The 19,838-nt window shown below is 45.4% G+C and overlaps 1 protein-coding gene across 1 annotated transcript in view; it reads right to left on the bottom strand.

Annotated features, from left to right (window-relative positions):
- The window catches only part of MUC1 (mucin 1, cell surface associated), a 221,826-nt gene that overhangs the window by 46,421 nt on the left and 155,567 nt on the right, over nucleotides 1–19,838 (bottom strand). Inside the window, exons 30-36 of the mRNA XM_069650134.1 lie at nucleotides 19,283–19,356; nucleotides 16,107–16,249; nucleotides 13,496–13,749; nucleotides 12,534–12,607; nucleotides 9,254–9,396; nucleotides 6,723–6,955; nucleotides 5,395–5,468 (exon numbers count right to left, since the gene is read on the bottom strand). Of these exons, the coding sequence (XP_069506235.1) occupies nucleotides 5,395–5,468; nucleotides 6,723–6,955; nucleotides 9,254–9,396; nucleotides 12,534–12,607; nucleotides 13,496–13,749; nucleotides 16,107–16,249; nucleotides 19,283–19,356 (995 nt within the window). The remainder of the gene's footprint in view (nucleotides 1–5,394; nucleotides 5,469–6,722; nucleotides 6,956–9,253; nucleotides 9,397–12,533; nucleotides 12,608–13,495; nucleotides 13,750–16,106; nucleotides 16,250–19,282; nucleotides 19,357–19,838) is intronic.

Here is a 19,838-nt window from a genome sequence, read left to right as displayed (position 1 = left end):
GGGCTGTTGTTTTTGTATGGTTACAATTTGAATGGGGTGAGTAGCAACAGGAGGCATTGCCCAAGGTGGGGACCAGCCTGGTATTTTGAAACATACATTGCGATTGCGAGTGTCCTGCAGAAATATTTCCATCACATTCTGGTAGCATTGTCCATACAGGTGGAGGCATGGCTCTGCGTCAGGAGCTCAGGTTCGGACAAACCTTGTAAGGGACCGGTCGATAAAGCTGCAGGAACTACAATTATGTTTTTTGTTTTCTATTTTCTAATAATCATTTAGGTTTCTGCATATTGTAACAAACATGCTGTTTCAGAAACACTACCAACAAATCAGTGGCTAGCCAGCCTGGATGCTCACAGAACAAACAAATCATTGGTGCTAATCTGAGCATGGCCCATTCCAAGAAGAAAGGACATTTTGAGAGACAAATTGGTGTGCTATTCTAATCAAAAGGAGATATGTAATTGTATGTACATTGTAAACGGGCTCTTTCAAATATTTTCCATTTATTTATAATGCTCACTTACAGTATACAATGTAGTGCATTTAGAATGTTATTCCTGTCTTAGTGAGGAAAGCACATGATCAAAACCTAGAATAACCATATACATTATTTCTTGATAGAAGGTTGTCATTGCCAGATGGACCGTGTTGTACACTCTTGTTGTACTCTTTTGAAATACTGCGATGAAAAAGGGGAAGGAGACAAATAGCACCAATGTGGGTTCATAATTTATTTTATTTATTTATTTTTTCATTTATAAGGCGCACAAACAGCCCAGAGCCAGCGAGGCGCTGTTGCAGAAACCTATTACTTGCTATAAAAACAGATAAATAGTTGCTTTGCATATTTTCAAAGAGTATTTTGGTACCTTAAAAAAGTATATAATGAAATCTGTGATTGATGGTGATATACTTTTTCCACAACACGCATCATAACTTTGAAAGCTACACAACTATGAAACAAAAATATAAATGATTTCATCATCATGATTCGGATGTGAGGATAAACTGACTGCTACATCTCTGGGGCATTCCTGCTCCTTTCCAATATGATGAGAGCCTTTAGAAACCTTGCATAATTTGATATAAGGTAGCATTGGGTATCAGGCTATTGGGGTCTCAATGTATATGGCTTTGTGTAAGCCCATTCCCCAATACACAGATATCCATAGAAAACTATATACAAATGATATGTGTTTTTTGTGATTATATGTTTTGGGATACTGCTGTGGGTGGAACTGTTCAGTAGTTCTTGGAATATTGATGAAGATACTGTGACAGGGTCATGGGTGTGATATCATAATGATATGAAATGGTAAGTTATTTATAACATGCGTTATAAAGGTTTCAAAGTGCGGACCCAGGGATCGAACATGTGGTGCTCTGTGTTGTCTTGCTTCCAAGGTGAGCACGTTGCCCCTGAGCTATCCTCCCGAGACAAGAGAGAGTGGGGTGGTTGTGTGGATCCCGGCTTCCTGGGTTGCCTGGAGCTGGGATTGCACATCGTGTCCAAGCCTCTTTTTGTGTTTTTTTCAGACAAGATGAAGTATATCAAGCACTTGAGCCCTCAGAAGCCTGTTAGGAAGAACAGATCCAGGGAAGCAATACCATGTGATGGAAAACATGCTCTGCAGCTAGCACAGGCACCTGGGCTCAACTGACAAAACCCAACCCTCAGCAAGGGGAATGGAGTCGGTATTAAAATGGGCATGGACTGGGGTTTCCATGCCCCAAACAAAATGAATCACCCAACAACCACCCTGTCAACCTCAAAAGGACCACAGGGGAACTTAGGGGCAACAGCCAGAGGACCGAGAGGGGAAAGGGTCTGAAAGGGCACAGGGGAGACCCAGGAACAGTCCCCAAACCCTGTTTGAAGCAAAACTCACCCAGGACTGGAGAAAATCCACAAGGAGGCGATCCATCCAAGCACAATGCTGCCTACAGGAGAATGGAGGCTGAAAAGGGGTGGGCCACAAGGCTTTTTAAAGAGTTCCAGGGGATGTCTGGGTCTGAGAGTCTGGTACCAATTGAGTTTTAAGTGAGTGAGACTCAGACTGAAGAGAGTTTTGGAGGGAGAGTGAAAGTGGAGAACGTTGAGAAGGGCATGAGTGGGGCTTTGTATGCATTTGTGCAAGTGTGGGTGTTCGTGTGTGTGTGACAGAGAGAGAGATGAAAGTGAGAGGCAGGAGGGTAGAAGAGAGGGATGGGTAGTGTTGAGAGCAGGGAGTTTTGGATAGGGGCAGATCATATGGGAGTTGGTGGGTGTAGACATGCGACTGGAGAGTGCGAGCGGTAAGACCAGGGGATGGAGTGTCGAGCGAGAGAGTGGTAAGGATGGGGACGGGGGGGAGATAAATTGGAGGGTAGAGCCAGGACAGGGGGGAGAGAACTGTAAGACCAGGGGACGGAATGTGGAGAGAGAGAGAGAGAGACAGAGAGAGAGAGAGAGAGAGAGAGAGAAAGAGAAAGGGAAAGAGAGAGAGAGAGAAGGGGGAGAAGTGAGGAGTTGAGCAAGTGTGGAGAAGGTGAGGAGACACTAGGTCTGGAAAAGATCCGGGGACGCTAATGTCGGGACTGTCGGGACTTGGGGATAGCTAGCATTTTGGTTATAGCCCCCGAGCTTCTATCTGGACCAGAAGACCCGGGTCTATAACCCGTCAGCCCCTCCTAGCAAAGCCTCTAGGAGACAGCCATTGGGAAAAGGGTGTCGGAACAACCAGTGTACCCTGTTGGGTCCCATATGAAGTGCCTAGAAGTCAGTCAGATAATGCTATTGCATTTAGGCCTTCCAATGATCAGTGAGTGAATGAGATAGTAGGGGCACCCTGGCTGTAGAGAACTGATCTTGGTGAAAAACACGATGGAATAGTCAGCCTGGTGTAGTGTGGTGGGAGCCGACTTCAAGGTTGAGGAAACGCGTGAATAGACCACCCCTAATATCAGCTGCTGTCATGGGGTTCATTCAGCACCTTTTCACAATTCCCATGATGGAGAAATCGTCGTCCAAACAAAACAGTTTTCACAAACCACTGGTCATTGTGAACTATTTCCAACTTAATTAAAACGTATAGGGTAATGGGCAAGCAGGCACATGCTGTTTAAGCCTGTTTAAGATTGTTTCGCGACTAAGTTTTTTTTTACATTTCTTTTCGAGAATATTTTTTATTGAATTCATTGTCAAGAAAGACCCAACTCGTCACACTTACCAGAGCAATAATAAAGAAAGCATTAGTGAGAGTTGCCATCAGAAAAGTTTAGGAATAAGATCTGTCAAGTCGAAATTGAAACATCAAACAGCAGGCAATGGGCTAGGCAATGTTGACTTCATGTACTATTCGCAATAATGTGCCCCGGTTATTAGTAATAGCATGTCCCATAATGATCAATTGCCATATGATTAACAATATTTTGGGACGGAAGGGTTGAAGTCCTCTAACTGAGCCAGCACTCTACTTCAAACATGGAGACAGTAAGCAGTTTGACAGTGGTCAGGGTTACTTGTTGTACCATCCCCAAAAGAGGGTTGAACAAAAACTGCCTTAACACCCATGTTTTGCATGTAGGTACCGGGAACAGACCCAGAGAGGGAATGCGCTTCATGGACTGGTCAAATACATTCATATGCACTTGTTCTATGACCATGCTCCTTCTCAAGGTGATCCAGAAACACAAAGAATCAAGTGCAACACTGTCCTTGTTTTCCCTGGCACGGCCTCACCAGTGCTTGTACCCAAAACGCTTCCACCTGTCGATCTATTGACATTGGAGTCTGCCATGCAGACCATATCTGCTTCCAGAATGAACAGCAGCATTTCCCACTGCAACCTATCATCAGTAAACCCTACTGCCTGGTCCCTAAGACCCTGCAGTATTGCCACCTGAACCTGCCGCCAGACTTCATGGAGGTCCTGAAAAAGGTGAGGAGACCCTGGACTCGCACTTCGTCTAGCTTCAAGTGCATGGAAGATGTTTTTCCCATACACAAATCCTGGTATGGAGGTGGGAAAGCCCTTCAAGGTTGAGAAACATTGCATGGACCATCCCTAGTCTGGAAAGGGAAATTACTGTGCGCATATATTCAGTTTACCCAGAAAACCTATGACCAGTTGACGTGAGGTTCCTTGAGTGATTAGTCACAACTGTGATAAGGCCTTTCGAGTGTCTATATAGTCAAAATGTCTACCCCTCATTATTTAAGCTTTGTTCCGGGACGCATAACCTTTGTTGGCCATCTTAAATGCTTCTCAGGTAGGAAATTACCATATGTGGATATGCACATGTAGAGGCATCTTGCAGGAAGCCAGCAGAAGGTGAAGCATGCATTTGAGTTGGCTGCAAATGGCTGAAGGGGGTGTCTGGACTTCATACACATTCCATCCAGAGTGATGTTATATTGTGTCATACAGCCTCTTTCTTTACAGGAAAACATAGATTTTACCATATTGCAATTCTTGCCCTAACTCCAAAGACTGTTGATTTTGATCCAATTTCAAGCTACTTTTGAACCTATTCTTTTGGGTTAAGCCACAGTGGTACCAGGGTACAATATTTACACACACCATTTGCACAGAGCCATTGGTTAGTGATAATCGACTATTAGTAAGTAGGATATGGTGTGCTGTGTGTATGTATAGAATTACTTTTTTATGGCTGGTTAGTTGCTTGAAACTTGACTTTCTGCACCCCGGTGGCACTGTCCAAACCACCCTTAAGCAACCTGCACAACTAGGGTTACCTATCTGTGATACTGATGCACATTGCTGTAAGGTTGGGCCTGGACTTCTTATGGGTATGCAAGAGCTGGGGGTACCTTATAACAGTGTAAGACTTGTGACTTGTGTTCAACATCTCTTCCCCACTTCAGGGAACTGTTAAAATATTAGTATTGACACTTTGTTAATAATAAGATGGTGTGTAATTATATTACCAAACCCTGGATGTATATGTGTAGTTATTGCACTGCTTAGTTTTTAATACAAGTCTGTTCTTTCATAAATAGTATTTTTTTTTACATCTGTGTGGGCATTCTAGTGCTTGTCAGTCTTTTGTGCTTTTAAATGTACTTTACACCAAGCCCCTGATCGCCTAAACCTTACTGCTCAGCCTCGAATAAAGAGACGGTTTGGTCAGCCCTTTCTGAGAAAAGCCCTTGCAGGTCCATTTGTTGGCTTCCAAGACCCTACACCAATATTGGGTATGAAAAACCTCCTAACAGTGCATAGCGATGGGTTTATGAGGTAGGTGATGAGTTTCACAAAGCCAGTCACTCCAGAAATGTTATGCCTAGCCTAATGGCCTGTTCATCACTCTCGAGATATTGTAGTTTAGACTGCAAAGTACTCGCACACTCATTTGGCCATTGCACTGCTTTTCCCAATTGTACCCTACCTGAATTCCAGCACATTGACTCCAAGGTAGCTCGACGCGGTAGAACAATTACTGCAGTTGTAGACTTGGTTACACTGAGGGGGAAAAGAGAGTGGAATAGTGATTATTAGGAACAGGTGTGAGTCACAGAGCAGATAGGACCCCGGAGGAGCTGTGTACTCGGGACATATTTGGACATGCTGGACCTTTGAAAGATGACCCTTCCAGAGGCACAGGTCTGTCTATAAGTCTTCCAGTTTCCTCATACATCAGAAGGCCCGGCGTATCAGAATTGGTTATCAGCATGCTGTCTGATCTGGTACCCCATGGTGGGCCACCAATGCAAGTGTTCTAGAAACCCTACTTGCTGATCTAAATTGCAACATTACAGTCCATTCGTTCAGACTATATGACACTAGGCATGTCTTGCAGATTCCTGCCCCTTATTTTGTAAGTTCATTTCAGTCAACCAAGGTGCATAAAACACACAGGAGCTCATGCTCCTGAAATGCAGAACATTTGCACTGCAACGTGAACAGCTCCCCGCCACAAAATGTTCGTCATTAGCACGGCGGAGTGCAAAAGTGCAGTGCAAAAGTGCAGGAAAATAGGCAGGGCGCAGACGTGTACGCCGCCTTTTGCCCTGCAGTTTTGCACTCTGCCGTGCAAAGTGAGAATATTGAAAACACTGCGGCACAATTACACTGTGACATAAGAAACATGCTTAAAGCCTTATGCAAGGTGTTTACGCATGTTTCTAAAATGACGCCACCCATGAAAACTAACCCCACAGGGCCTCATTATGAGTAAAGCAGGAATTTTGCGGTACTTCTGCAATATTACTGCAAGAACCATCTACTGTTACTGCCACTTTGACGAAATTACCACCAGATAACGAGTGGCAGTAAGGCAGTGTACATTCCCATTTTTGGAGACCATAGGACTAATTGGGAAATGTTTGGGATTTACCGCAAGCGACAATTCTGCTGCAGAAAGTCCACCAATTTCTGGCTTTAAATAGGAAGATTTATATCCAGTATCTTGCTGGAGGTAAATTCTTCACTTTAAGAACAAAACTCGGACTTCGGTAGTGCGAAGAAGTGGCAGTAATTCCATGACCACCAAAAAGTGGCAGTAACAGATTTATTTCCACTTTTTTACTGCGCTGCCAAACTTGTAATGAGGTCCATAATTCAACGTTGAAGATCCAACCCAGCGCTCCCCAAAAACCCGCAGAGCAAATCTTCAACTAAAACATCACTATCTGTTTTGTGGTTCATCCATTGTGTGTCACATCAGAAGAGGACGGCACATGATACAAATATATCATGAGCCTGGCCACATCTTACCATGACTTCGATCTGATGGCTCAAGGCCTGGGAGGCAGAAGAAGACTTGTTTGCCAAATCAGAGCTAAAGACATAATTTGTTATGCGGAAATTTAGGTTGTAATCCTTCTGTTGAGGTGATGTGGGTTTCACTGGAGGCACTGTCGTTACTGCAGTGCTGACTGTGGCTTTCGGTGTAACCGTAGTAAGTGTGGCCGTAGAAGGAGGAACCGTAGTGCTAGCAATACCGTAAACTGGAAAACAGAGAGAAACATTATTTTAATACAATCTGTAAAATAACACAACATTCTATGACAGCTTACTAGGATCTGTAGGCGATCATTATGATTATCAAGGGCTCTGGGAACTAGACAAACTTGTTGGGGTTTCCTAATACAGCCAGACACATAAGTCTAGGGGGGAGCATGAGGCCTACCTAGGTCTGGTAATGGAGTGGGGAGCTTGGAGGATCCCGTGTGCACCTCTTCTGGGCCCTACATCACAGCAAGTGGTGGAAATCCCCAGGTCCCACCCAGTCCCGTCATTCAAACTAGTGCTGGGGCTTTTGGCTCGTCCCTGATGTGCAGATGTTTGACTTAGTGTCCATGAAGTGCTTACTCAAACACTCTGTCATAAGTGCAAGGAGGATGTATTCAAGCTCAGTTGCAGGCCTGCTGAGTGAGTACAAATGTTCATTCCTAGATGCAGTGCGTGAACTTCCATGGGTGTACTCGAATCTAGTGCCAAGATATACTTAGTGTTTGCACTCTGCATCCCAGGTGTGGTAACTGTGCACTCACAATCAGTACCAGGTATGAGGACAGTATCCTCTTGCTCAGCACCAGGTATGAGGAGTGCGTACCTATGGTCAGCGCCATGCATGCTGTGCTTAATACTCATATCCAGTCCCAGGAATGAGTAGAGGAAATGCTCACTTATTCCCAGGTGCGCCCAGTGTCATATAGTTTTCCTATCTAGTCTCGGGTGTAAAGTGTGTGTATCCATTTTCAGTCCCATGTATGTGCTTAATTACAGGGATGAGGAGTGTGTGAAAACCTTCTGGGTGATGAGGTGTACTCACGGTCAAGTGAGGATTGTTTTAGTATGTAATATGGTAACAGTGTGCAGTTTTAGAGGTTATTCGGCAGAATCACCACTGAATTACTGCCAAACTCCGAATTAGGCGCAGAGTTATTATGTGATAACGTTATATGGATTACCCCAGTTTGAGGAATTTAACAATATTGCTGTAAGGGTGTCTACCTTAACTCAGGCACATATGGCTAAAAAGATGTTATTCTCTAGACCGGTAGCATGAGACACAAGGCTAGTGATGTACTTGCGAGCTCAGAGATCCCCTGTGTACCTCCTCCAGGTTCAACAGTTTGGAGCAGGTGGTGGCACACAGCAATCAAGGACACACCAGTCACATGCCTGATCTGCAGATTGGGCACATATTGTCCATAAAGTGTTTACTCACGTGCTCTGTCCTACATGTAAGGTGTGTTTATTCAAGCTTAGTTACGGGCCCACTGAGTGTGTTCTCATATTCAGTCTTAGGTGTACTGGGTGCATTGCCACGAGTGTACTCAATCCTACTGTAAAATATACTGTTTCTGTATGGTTTCTTCTCAAGGTGTGCTAATTGTCTACTCACACTTACTACATGGTGTAAGGAGTGTAACTCATTCTCTGTTCCAGATGAAAGGTGAGGGTGCCCGTGCTCAATGCCCGGTAATAGGAGTTAGTACTCAATACTAGCCACGGCATACGTGGCACTGAGCATAGCAGTCAGTCCCAGGCATGAGGGGAGGGTATGCGCTGTAGGTGTGCTTGAAGTCATGTAGTTTTCACATCCAGTCTCGGGGTCAGGTGTGTGTATTCATTTATTTTCAGCCCCATGTATGTGAAGTGTGTTTTCTTGCTCCATTACAAGAGTGAGGTGTGTGTGCACAAACTTTCCATCAGGGGTAATAATGGTGTTTTCATGGTTAAGTCAAGATTTATTAGCATGTAGAACTGGCATGCAGTCCAAGTTGTGAAGAGGGTGTACTCAATCTCATCTCCCGGTGTGCTGAGTGTGCTGCCAGGTGTGAGGCGTATGTACTTGTACTAAGTCTAAAATGTGTGGAGTGTGTATATTGGACATACGCAGTGTGCTGAATTTGTGCTTTTGATAAAGCCCCAGTTTGCTGAATGTGAACTTATTCTGAGACTGTGGTGTAAACAGTGTTGGCTAATGCTCTGTACCAGTTGTGAGGAGCATTTACTTAATGTGCACAATGTGAGAGGTGTTTATTAATGCTCAGTTCCAGGTGTGCGTTGGAATGTACATTATCCACATCCAGTTGAACGTGTGAGCAGTGTGAGCAGTGTGTGTCCAAACATAATCACAGGTGGGAGGAGAATGTGTCTTCTGTGCCAAGTTTCATCCAGGAATGTATGCTTAGTGTGAGTAGTGTGCACACTGGCCCCTGAAAGTTTACTCCTGCATAATTCTAGGGGCGAGGGATGTGGACACCTGCCATGCCCCAGATGTGATGAATACTCACCAGAGATGTGTGAGATGTCCAGGCCATTGAGATGGGAGCCGTTGGCTTGCAGGGTCTCATTTAGAATGGTGGCTGCACGAGATGCGCTCACGTTGCTGCTTGGATCGAAGTGCAGGACCGTGTGTGCGATGACAGACCCGTTGCTAGAAGACACAGTGATCTGCCGGTGAGCACATACCTGGCACTAACCTTAGTAAACGCACCCCATGACAACTCTATAGCATTCAAGGTCCATCAACATGGCAGGGAACACCAGTGGTATTGCTCCCAGTAGTTCTGCCCATCCTTATTTATTCATACAGCGCACCAAACCCAGAGTTTAAGAATCTGGTTACAGTGCTTACAGGTCAGAAAGAACAAAAAGTAGTTACATCACAGAGAGCAGTAAAGTTAAGGTGGTTACATCACTAAAGTACAATAGAGTTCAGGTGGGCACAGTAGAGTAGCCTAACCCCATGTTGCAGGGCGGCTACCTCCCAGGGTGCAGAAAGTCAAATGAAGTGGGCACATTCGAGGAGCCTAACCCCATGTTGCAGGGCGGCTGCGACACAATGATGCAGAATGTCAAATCAAGTGAGTACATTCGAGGAGTCTAACCCCATGTTGCAGGGCGGCTGCGACACAATGATGCAGAAAGTTAAATCAAGTGGGCACATCCGAGGAGCCTAACCCCATTTTGCAGGGCGGCTGCGACAAAATGATGCAGAAAGTCAAATCAAGTGGGCACATCCGAGGAGCCTAACACCATTTTGCAGGGCGGCTGCGACAAAATGATGCAGAATGTCAAATCAAGTGGGCACATCCGAGGAGCCTAACCCCATGTTGCAGGGTAGCTGCGACACACTGATGCAGAAAGTCAAATCAAGTGGGCACATTCGAGGAGTCTAACCCCATGTTGCAGGGTGGCTGCGACACAATGATGCAGAAAGTCAAATCAAGTGGGCACATTCGAGGAGTCTAACCCCATGTTGCAGGGTGGCTGCGACACAATGATGCGGTACAGACAAATGGGCAAAGGGGGTATGGCTAGATACAGGTTTCAGGCACACAGGCACATGCATACAACAGGGGGAGACAGCTACATACAGGGTTCAGGCACACAGTCACATGCATACAACAGGGGGGACAGCTAGATACAGGGTTCAGGCACACAGGCACATGCATACAACAGGGGGTGCAGCTAGATACAGGGTTCAGGCACACAGGCACATGCATACAACAGGGGGGCAGCTAGATACAGGGTTCAAGCACACAGGCACATGCATACATGCATCCTTATGCCGACATTGAGAAACTATACAATGTATGCAGCTACCAATAAACACAATCACACATCTTGACATAGTAGGGCCTTCCTGTTAAATATTAGAAGACCTTTCCGAGCTATAAATTATCCTAATGTCTGGGCCCCAAATTGCACATGTACAGCAGATGCACTGGCAGAGCGCCAATGTCATGCCTGGCTCTGCGCCCATCCACACTCAATCCGGGACAGGGCTCATCCCCTTTGACATAATCTTGCCTTCCAACATAGCATTACCAGCCTTATGGGAATAAACTTAGTCGCTCTCCAGTGAAACCCTTACTACTATTCAGCAATTTAGCTGATTTAGCGCGAAAGCACCAAGCCTGCCACAACCGTGTAGCAAAATCCTGTCCATGCCCAAAGAGCTCATAAACTCGTTGGTTTTGATGAATGCATTAAACACTGCACAAATATTGCCAGACTCATATTTATCACAGTCTTGGCTCCGAGATGAGGCTGCTCCTACCATCACTGATTTGCCCCTTACAGACTTCAAAATCATCACAATAATCTCTTGTCCTCAGTTTCCAACAAAACTGTGTGACTATATCTGTAACTAGGGCTGAGCGATTACTCTGCTCTTGTCATCTTTTCACTTAGATCTCAAGGAATTATTTTAGTGTTTAAGCCATTTGGATATGATTTATTAATTTATTTGCATTTATAAAGCACACAAACAGCCCAGAGGCATAGTGGTGCTGCTACATGGAATCGGCTTAGTTACGTGTGGGTGTACATACTTGGGTACATGATGTGTTACATGGATAGCGATATGGTTAAATAGGGTTACATACTGTAGAGTATATCGTGACATTGAACTTTACATATAGCTATTTTGGCATGAGTGCACATCTTGACCTGGCATGGGGACGATGCAGGCTTTGCTAGAGAGTTTAAGAAAATAGTGTTGCTTTGATAGCTTTGCGAAAGGCGAGGTGTGAGGGTTCAGATCTCAGAGCGAGTGACATGGAGTTCCATTGCCTAGCAGCATTGAAGGGGAAGCTTACACCACCTCCTCAGCCATGATTCACTTTAGCTACAAGCAGCAGGTTGGTGTGGGGTGTGCTTGTTGGTCTGGAGGAGAGGAGCATGTTTATTCTCTGCGATAGGTTAGATAGGGTTTCATTGGGCCTCATTATAAGTTTGCCGGTCCGGTAACAACAGTACCGGTAAACTTGCCAGTACCGTTGTTACCGGAACGGCAAACTACGAGTTCAGCTAGCGGGTGCCTTCCCACCCACCTGGTCTGAACTGGCAGGCGTACCGGCACCGGCAAGCAGAGCAAGTCGGATGCACTGGCACCATTCTGAATGGTGCCGGTGCATCTGACCTCCCCATTCCCATTGATCCCTATCGGGCTCAAATGGGAATGGGGAGCATTTCATTCCGGCACCCGCTAATGGGAAATTACCAGGTTCAGCAGGGCTGTAATGACCTGGTAATTACTCATTCATGGCCGCTGGAAAAATTTGCAAGTTTGGCGGCAGCCTGCCGGTTTTAACGGCAAGACTACCGCCAAACTTGTAATGAGGCCAATTGTAATGGAAATGTTCTCTTCCAGTTCCTTAAGTAGTTTTAATTGATGTCTCCTAATGTTACTCTGTTGGTGTCTTGTGTAATTTATATTTTTCAGTTCTTTCGTGGTCTTTGGCTTAAACATGTCCGGTACCGGGTGATTTACTTGTGGATGAAACAAACTCTTGGGTTTCACCCGGCAGAGGACATTTCCATTACAATGAAACCTGCAGATAAAGGGGGAGCTCCTGTGATTACGGACACTTCTCTGTACAACAAGGGTTGCCTGTATTTACTACAGAGGTATAAATGGGAGCATTCAAAAACCCATGTTAAAAATGTTTGCCCTCGTCTAAGGGCCTGTTCATCGCTCAGTGGATATTTTCCTCACTGCGCCAGCATACACCCGAGCATCAGTGAGCATGTGGCATTGCACAGCTGTTCCTCATTGTACCCTACCTGAATCTCACCACACTGACTCCAAGGTAGATCGTCGCTGTAGAACAATTACTGCAGTTGTAGACTTGGTTACACTGAGGGGGAAACAGAGTGAAATAGTGAACATCAGGAAGAGGTGATAATCCCAGAATACAATGGGCCCTGGAAAAGCTGAGATATATTCTGCATGCCATAACTTTTGGAAGATCCTCCATCCAGAGGGACAGGCCCGTCGATATATTTTCTATTTCCTCATTTATCAAACCACCCTGTGTGTCACAAGTGGTTGTCACCATTTTGTTTAATTTGGAAAACATCGTGTGCCACCACAACACATGGTCTAGAAACCTACTTGCGGGTCTAAATTAGAACATTGATTTTCTGACAATGTAATTTCTGCATATTCCTACACCTTCTTTTGTTACGTTCATTCAAATTAAGCTAGGTTTGCAAACCACTTAAACTAACTTTGAAGAACAAATGCTGGGCTTTTAAGAATCCCGCAGAGCGAGTCTTCCTCGACTGAAACTACACTAAATCAGTGTCGTTTTTCCTTTATCTGTCATGTACCTCTACAGTCTCTTGCCTCCTTGCACTTACCCAGAGCTGCGCTGCACTGGCTGCACTACTCAGAGCATAGCTCCCCTGTTCCCCTTCCCTCTCCCAGGCACTTCCCCTTTTCCCCTTGCACTTCTCATTCTCGCACTTGCACGATCTGAATGATACAAGGCCTAGTAAGATCATTTGTCTTGTCCTCCCTTGTCGTGTCACGCCTAGAAACACTTGTGTACAGGCACATTATAAATGCCATATCATATCATATCATATCATATCATACCAAGGTCGTTCAACCTACAAGTGCTTTGAGATCATACCAATGATATATAGAGTGCTATATAAATGCCAAATAACAATGATAACAATATCATATGAGGTGAAGCGCCAAATGAACCTAAAAGCCCCCGATCCTGGTCCAGACTTACCACGACTGCGATCTGATGGCTCAAGTCCTGGAAGGCAGAAGAAGAGCTGTTCTCCAAATCTGAGGTAAAGACTTGATTTTGTATGTGCAAATTTAGGTTGTACTCTTTCTGTTGAGGTGATGTGGGTTTCACTGGAGGCACTGTGGTGCTGCTTGGCTGGGTGGAGCTGTTTGTCACCGGCAAGCTTGTGGCGTTGACTGTGGCTGTCACTGTGGTAGTTGAAGGTGGCACTGTAGTGCTGGCAATTTCGGAAACTAGAAAACAGATCAAGATTATTTTAGTAAAATCTGTGAAATTGGTATAAATCCTACCACAGCTGGACGAAATAATTAAGTGAGGATTGTGATTGGTGCTCGCCAGGAACAACTGCAATTGTCTGACTTACATTTGGTGAACGAGGATAGACCGGCCCTGAACCGCTCGAGCAATGACTTCATCAAACCTGGGTTCTGTATTTGATTCGGATGACCTGGGACATTGTTCAGCATTGTCTGGTGGTGTTTTTCTCCAAGTGAGTAAGTGAGGTAGTCGTCCCACTGCACAGAGCTCTGGAAGGCCCATGTGGGCAGCAGTGCAGTAACTTTGCTGAAAATGTTGGGGGCACATGACATCTAAATGAAACGGGCCGCTGCCAAATGACTGGGCCAAAATGTTGTGCCGCCAAAAGTTGGGGGGGACAAACACATTTGTTCCCCCATAGAATTACACCCATGGTGGGCAGGCTCGGAAACGGCAATTAAGTGCTGATTCAGGGCCTCATGTGTTTGATGATCCTGGTCTCTATTTGTTTTCTGAATGTGGCCCCGAAATGTCACAATAGTCTCTCTTAAAGGGAAGTAATTCTGGCTGCTTTTAGCACATTTGTTTACGGACCAGTCCTTAATACATCTTTGTGTGCAATCCCGGAAGCACTCTAGAATACAGGAAACACTAATCCTCCTATAAATCATATCGAGCCAATTACTTTACCCAGGAAGGGGTTGAATGCAGACAATGGGCCTCATTCCGAGTTTAGCATTGTGGGAAAAAAGGTAATTCCATTAAGGCTTTTTTTGGTGGATCTCAACTTTCCCAGCACTGCCAAATTCCAGGTTTTGGCGGAATTACCACCTGCACAAAAATCCTCAAAGAAGTCCTATGGGAAGCCCACGGGACCCAGTGGTGGTAACAGTGTGCAGTTTTAGAGGTTATTCGGCAGAATCACCACTGAATTACTGCCAAACTCGGAATTAGGCCCAGAGTTATTATGTGATAACGTTATATGGATTACCCCAGTTTGAGGAATTTAACAATATTGCTGTAGGGGTGTCTACCTTAACTCAGGCACATATGGCTAAAAAGATGTTATTCTCTAGACCGGTAGCATGAGACACAAGGCTAGTGATGTACTTGCGAGCTCAGAGATCCCCTGTGTACCTCCTCCAGGTTCAACAGTTTGGAGCAGGTGGTGGCACACAGCAATCAAGGACACCCCAGTCACATGCCTGATCTGCAGATTGGGCACATATTGTCCATAAAGTGTTTACTTACGTGCTGTGTCCTACATGTAAGGTGTGTTTATTCAACGTTAGTTACAGGCCCAATGAGTGTGTTCGCATATTCAGACTTAGGTGTACTGAGTGCATTGCCATGAGTGTACTCAATCCTACTGTAAAATATACTGTTTCTGTATGCTTTCTTCTCAAGGTGTGCTAATTGTCTACTCACACTTACTGCATGGTGTGAGGAGTGTGCCTCATTCTCTGTTCCAGATGAAAGGTGAGGGTGCCCGTGCTCTACGCCCGGTAATAGGAGTTAGTACTCAATACTAGCCACCGCATACGTGGCACTGAGCATAGCAGTCAGTCCCAGGCATGAGGGGAGGGTGTGCACTGTAGGTGTGCTTGAAGTCATGTAGTTTTCACATCCAGTCTCGGGGTCAGGTGTGTGTACTCATTTATTTTCAGCCCCATGTATGTGAAGTGTGTATTCTTGCTCCATTACAAGAGTGAGGTGTGTGTGCACAAACTTTCCATCAGGGGTAATAATGGTGTTTTCATGGTTAAGTCAAGATTTATTAGCATGTAGAACTGGCATGCAGTCCAAGTTGTGAAGAGGGTGTACTCAATCTCATCTCCCGGTGTGCTGAGTGTGCTGCCAGGTGTGAGGCGTATGTACTTGTACTAAGTCTAAAATGTGTGGAGTGTGTATATTGGACATACGCAGTGTGCTGAATTTGTGCTTTTGATAAAGCCCCAGTTTGCTGAATGTGAACTTATTCTGAGACTGTGGTGTAAACAGTGTTGGCTAATGCTCTGTACCAGTTGTGAGGAGCATTTACTTAATGTGCACAATGTGAGAGGTGTTTATTAATGCTCAGTTCCAGGTGTGCTTTGGAATGTACATTATCCACATCCAGTTGAACCTGTGAGCAGTGTGAGCAGTGTGAGCAGTGTGTGTCCAAACATAATCACAGGTGGGAGGAGAATGTGTCTTCTGTGCCAAGTTTCATCCAGGAATGTATGCTTAGTGTGAGTAGTGTGCACGCTGGCCCCTGAAAGTTTACTCCTGCATAATTCTAGGGGCGAGGGATGTGGACACCTGCCATGCCCCAGATGTGATGAATACTCACCAGAGATGTGTGAGATGTCCAGGCCATTGAGATGGGAGCCGTTGGCTTGCAGGGTCTCATTTATAATGGTGGCTGCACGAGATGCGCTCACGCTGCTGCTTGGATCGAAGTGCAGGACCGTGTGTGCGATGACAGACCCGTTGCTAGAAGACACAGTGATCTGCCGGTGAGCACATACCTGGCACTAACCTTAGTAAACGCACCCCATGACAACTCTATAGCATTCAAGGTCCATCAACATGGCAGGGAACACCAGTGGTATTGCTCCCAGTAGTTCTGCCCATCCTTATTTATTCATACAGCGCACCAAACCCAGAGTTTAAGAATCTGGTTACAGTGCTTACAGGTCAGAAAGAACAAAAAGTAGTTACATCACAGAGAGCAGTAAAGTTAAGGTGGTTACATCACTAAAGTACAATAGAGTTCGGGTGGGCACAGTAGAGTAGCCTAACCCCATGTTGCAGGGCGGCTACCTCCCAGGGTGCAGAAAGTCAAATGAAGTGGGCACATTCGAGGAGCCTAACCCCATGTTGCAGGGCGGCTGCGACACAATGATGCAGAAAGTCAAATCAAGTGAGTACATTCGAGGAGTCTAACCCCATGTTGCAGGGTGGCTGCGACACAATGATGCAGTACAGACAAATGGGCAAAGGGGGTATGGCTAGATACAGGTTTCAGGCACACAGGCACATGCATACAACAGGGGGGGACAGCTAGATACAGGGTTCAGGCACACAGTCACATGCATACAACAGGGGGGACAGCCAGATACAGGGTTCAGGCACACAGTCACATGCATACAAGAGGGGGAACAGCTGGATACAGGGTTCAGGCACACAGGCACATGCAAACAATAGGGGGGCAGCTAGATACAGGGTTCAGGCACATGCATACAACGGGGGAGACAGCCAGATACAGGGTTCAGGCACACAGTCACATGCATACAACAGGGGGGACAGCCAGATACAGGGTTCAGGCACACAGTCACATGCATACAAGAGGGTGAACAGCTAGATACAGGGTTCAGGCACACAGTCACATGCATACAACAGGGGGAACAGCTGGATACTGGGTTCAGGCACACAGGCACATGCATACAACAGGGGGGGGGCAGCTAGATACAGGGTTCAAGCACACAGGCACATGCATACATGCATCCTTATGACAGTGAGAAAATATACAATGTATGCAGCTACCAATGAACACAATCACACATCTTGACATAGTAGGGCCTTCCTGTTAAATATTAGAAGACCTTTCCGAGCTATAAATTATCCTAATGTCTGGCCCCCAAATGGCACACGGACAGCAGATGCGCTGGCAGAGCACCAATGTCATGCCCGCTTCTGCACCATCCACACTCAATCCGGGACAGGGCTCATCCCCCCTTGACATAATCTTGCCTTCCAACATAGCATTATGTTATGTTATTATGAGCCTTATGGGAATAATCTTAGTCGCTCTCCAGTGAAACCCTTACTACTATTCAGCAATTTAGCTGATTTAGCGCGAAAGCACCAAGCCTGCCACAACCGTGTAGCAAAATCCTGTCCATGCCCAAAGAGCTCATAAATTCGCTGGTTTTGATGAATCCATTAAACACTGCACAAATATTGCAAGACTCATATTTATCACAGAGAATTGGCTCCGAGATGAGACAGCTCCTACCATCACTGATTTGCCCCTTACAGACTTCAAAATCATCACAATAATCTCTTGTCCTCAGTTTCCAACAAAACTGTGTGACTATATCTGTAACTAGGGCTGAGCGATTACTCTGCTCTTGTCAACTTTTCACTTAGATCTCAAGGAATTATTTTAGTGTTTAAGCCATTTGGATATGATTTATTTATTTATTTGCATTTATAAAGCACACAAACAGCCCAGAGGCATAGTGGTGCTGCTACATGGAATCAGCTTAGTTACATGTGGGTGTACATACTTGGGTACATGATGTGTTACATGGATAGCGATATGGTTAAATAGGGTTACATACTGTAGAGTATATCGTGACATTGAACTTTACATATAGCTATTTTGGCATGAGTGCACATCTTGACCTGGCATGGGGACGATGCAGGCTTTGCTAGAGAGTTTAAGAAAATAGTGTTGCTTTGATGGCTTTGCGAAAGGCGAGGTGTGAGGGTTCAGATCTCAGAGCGAGTGACATGGAGTTCCATTGCCTAGCAGCATTGAAGGGGAAGCTTACACCACCTCCTCAGCCATGATTCACTTTAGCTACAAGCAGCAGGTTGGTGTGGGGTGTGCTTGTAGGTCTGGAGGAGAGGAGTATGTTTATTCTCTGCGATAGGTTAGATAGGGTTTCATTGGGCCTCATTATAAGTTTGCCGGTCCGGTAACAACAGTACCGGTAAGCTTGCCAGTACCGTTGTTACCGGAACGGCAAACTACGAGTTCAGCTAGCGGGTGCCTTCCCACCCACCTGGTCTGAACTGGCAGGCGTACCGGCACCGGCAAGCAGAGCAAGTCGGATGCACTGGCACCATTCTGAATGGTGCCGGTGCATCTGACCTCCCCATTCCCATTGATCCCTATCGGGCTCAAATGGGAATGGGGAGCATTTCATTCCGGCACCCGCTAATGGGAAATTACCAGGTTCAGCAGGGCTGTAATGACCTGGTAATTACTCATTCATGGCCGCTGGAAAAATTTGCAAGTTTGGCGGCAGCCTGCCGGTTTTAACGGCAAGACTACCGCCAAACTTGTAATGAGGCCAATTGTAATGGAAATGTTCTCTTCCAGTTCCTCAAGTAGTTTTAATTGATGTCTCCTAATGTTACTCTGTTGGTGTCTTGTGTAATTTATATTTTTCAGTTCTTTCGTGGTCTTTGGCTTAAACATGTCCAGTACCGGGTGATTTACTTGTGGATGAAACAAACTCTTGGGTTTCACCCGGCAGAGGACATTTCCATTACAATGAAACCTGCAGATAAAGGGGGAGCTCCTGTGATTACGGACACTTCTCTATACAACAAGGGTTGCCTGTATTTACTACAGAGGTATAAATGGGAGCATTCAAAAACCCATGTTAAAAATGTTTGCCCTCGTCTAAGGGCCTGTTCATCGCTCAGTGGATATTTTCCTCACTGCGCCAGCATACACCCGAGCATCAGTGAGCATCTGGCATTGCACAGCTGTTCCTCATTGTACCCTACCTGAATCTCACCACACTGACTCCAAGGTAGATCGTCGCTGTAGAACAATTACTGCAGTTGTAGACTTGGTTACACTGAGGGGGAAACAGAGTGAAATAGTGAACATCAGGAAGAGGTGATAATCCCAGAATACAATGGGCCCTGGAAAAGCTGAGATATATTCTGCATGCCATAACTTTTGGAAGACCCTCCATCCAGAGGGACAGGCCCGTCGATATATTTTCTATTTCCTCATTTATCAAACCACCCTGTGTGTCACAAGTGGTTGTCACCATTTTGTTTCATTTGGAAAACATGGTGTGCCACCACAACACATGGTCTAGAAACCTACTTGCGGGTCTAAATTAGAACATTGATTTTCTGACAATGTAATTTCTGCATATTCCTACACCTTCTTTTGTTACGTTCATTCAAATTAAGCTAGGTTTGCAAACCACTTAAACTAACTTTGAAGAACAAATGCTGGGCTTTTAAGAATCCCGCAGAGCGAGTCTTCCTCGACTGAAACTACACTAAATCAGTGTCGTTTTTCCTTTATCTGTCATGTACCTCTACA

This window comes from Ambystoma mexicanum, chromosome 1p (assembly GCF_040938575.1).
Source record: "Ambystoma mexicanum isolate Mex_15411 chromosome 1p, UKY_AmexF1_1, whole genome shotgun sequence".
NCBI classification, from domain to species: domain Eukaryota; kingdom Metazoa; phylum Chordata; class Amphibia; order Caudata; family Ambystomatidae; genus Ambystoma; species Ambystoma mexicanum.
This window is presented reverse-complemented; position numbering and strand designations above follow the sequence as displayed.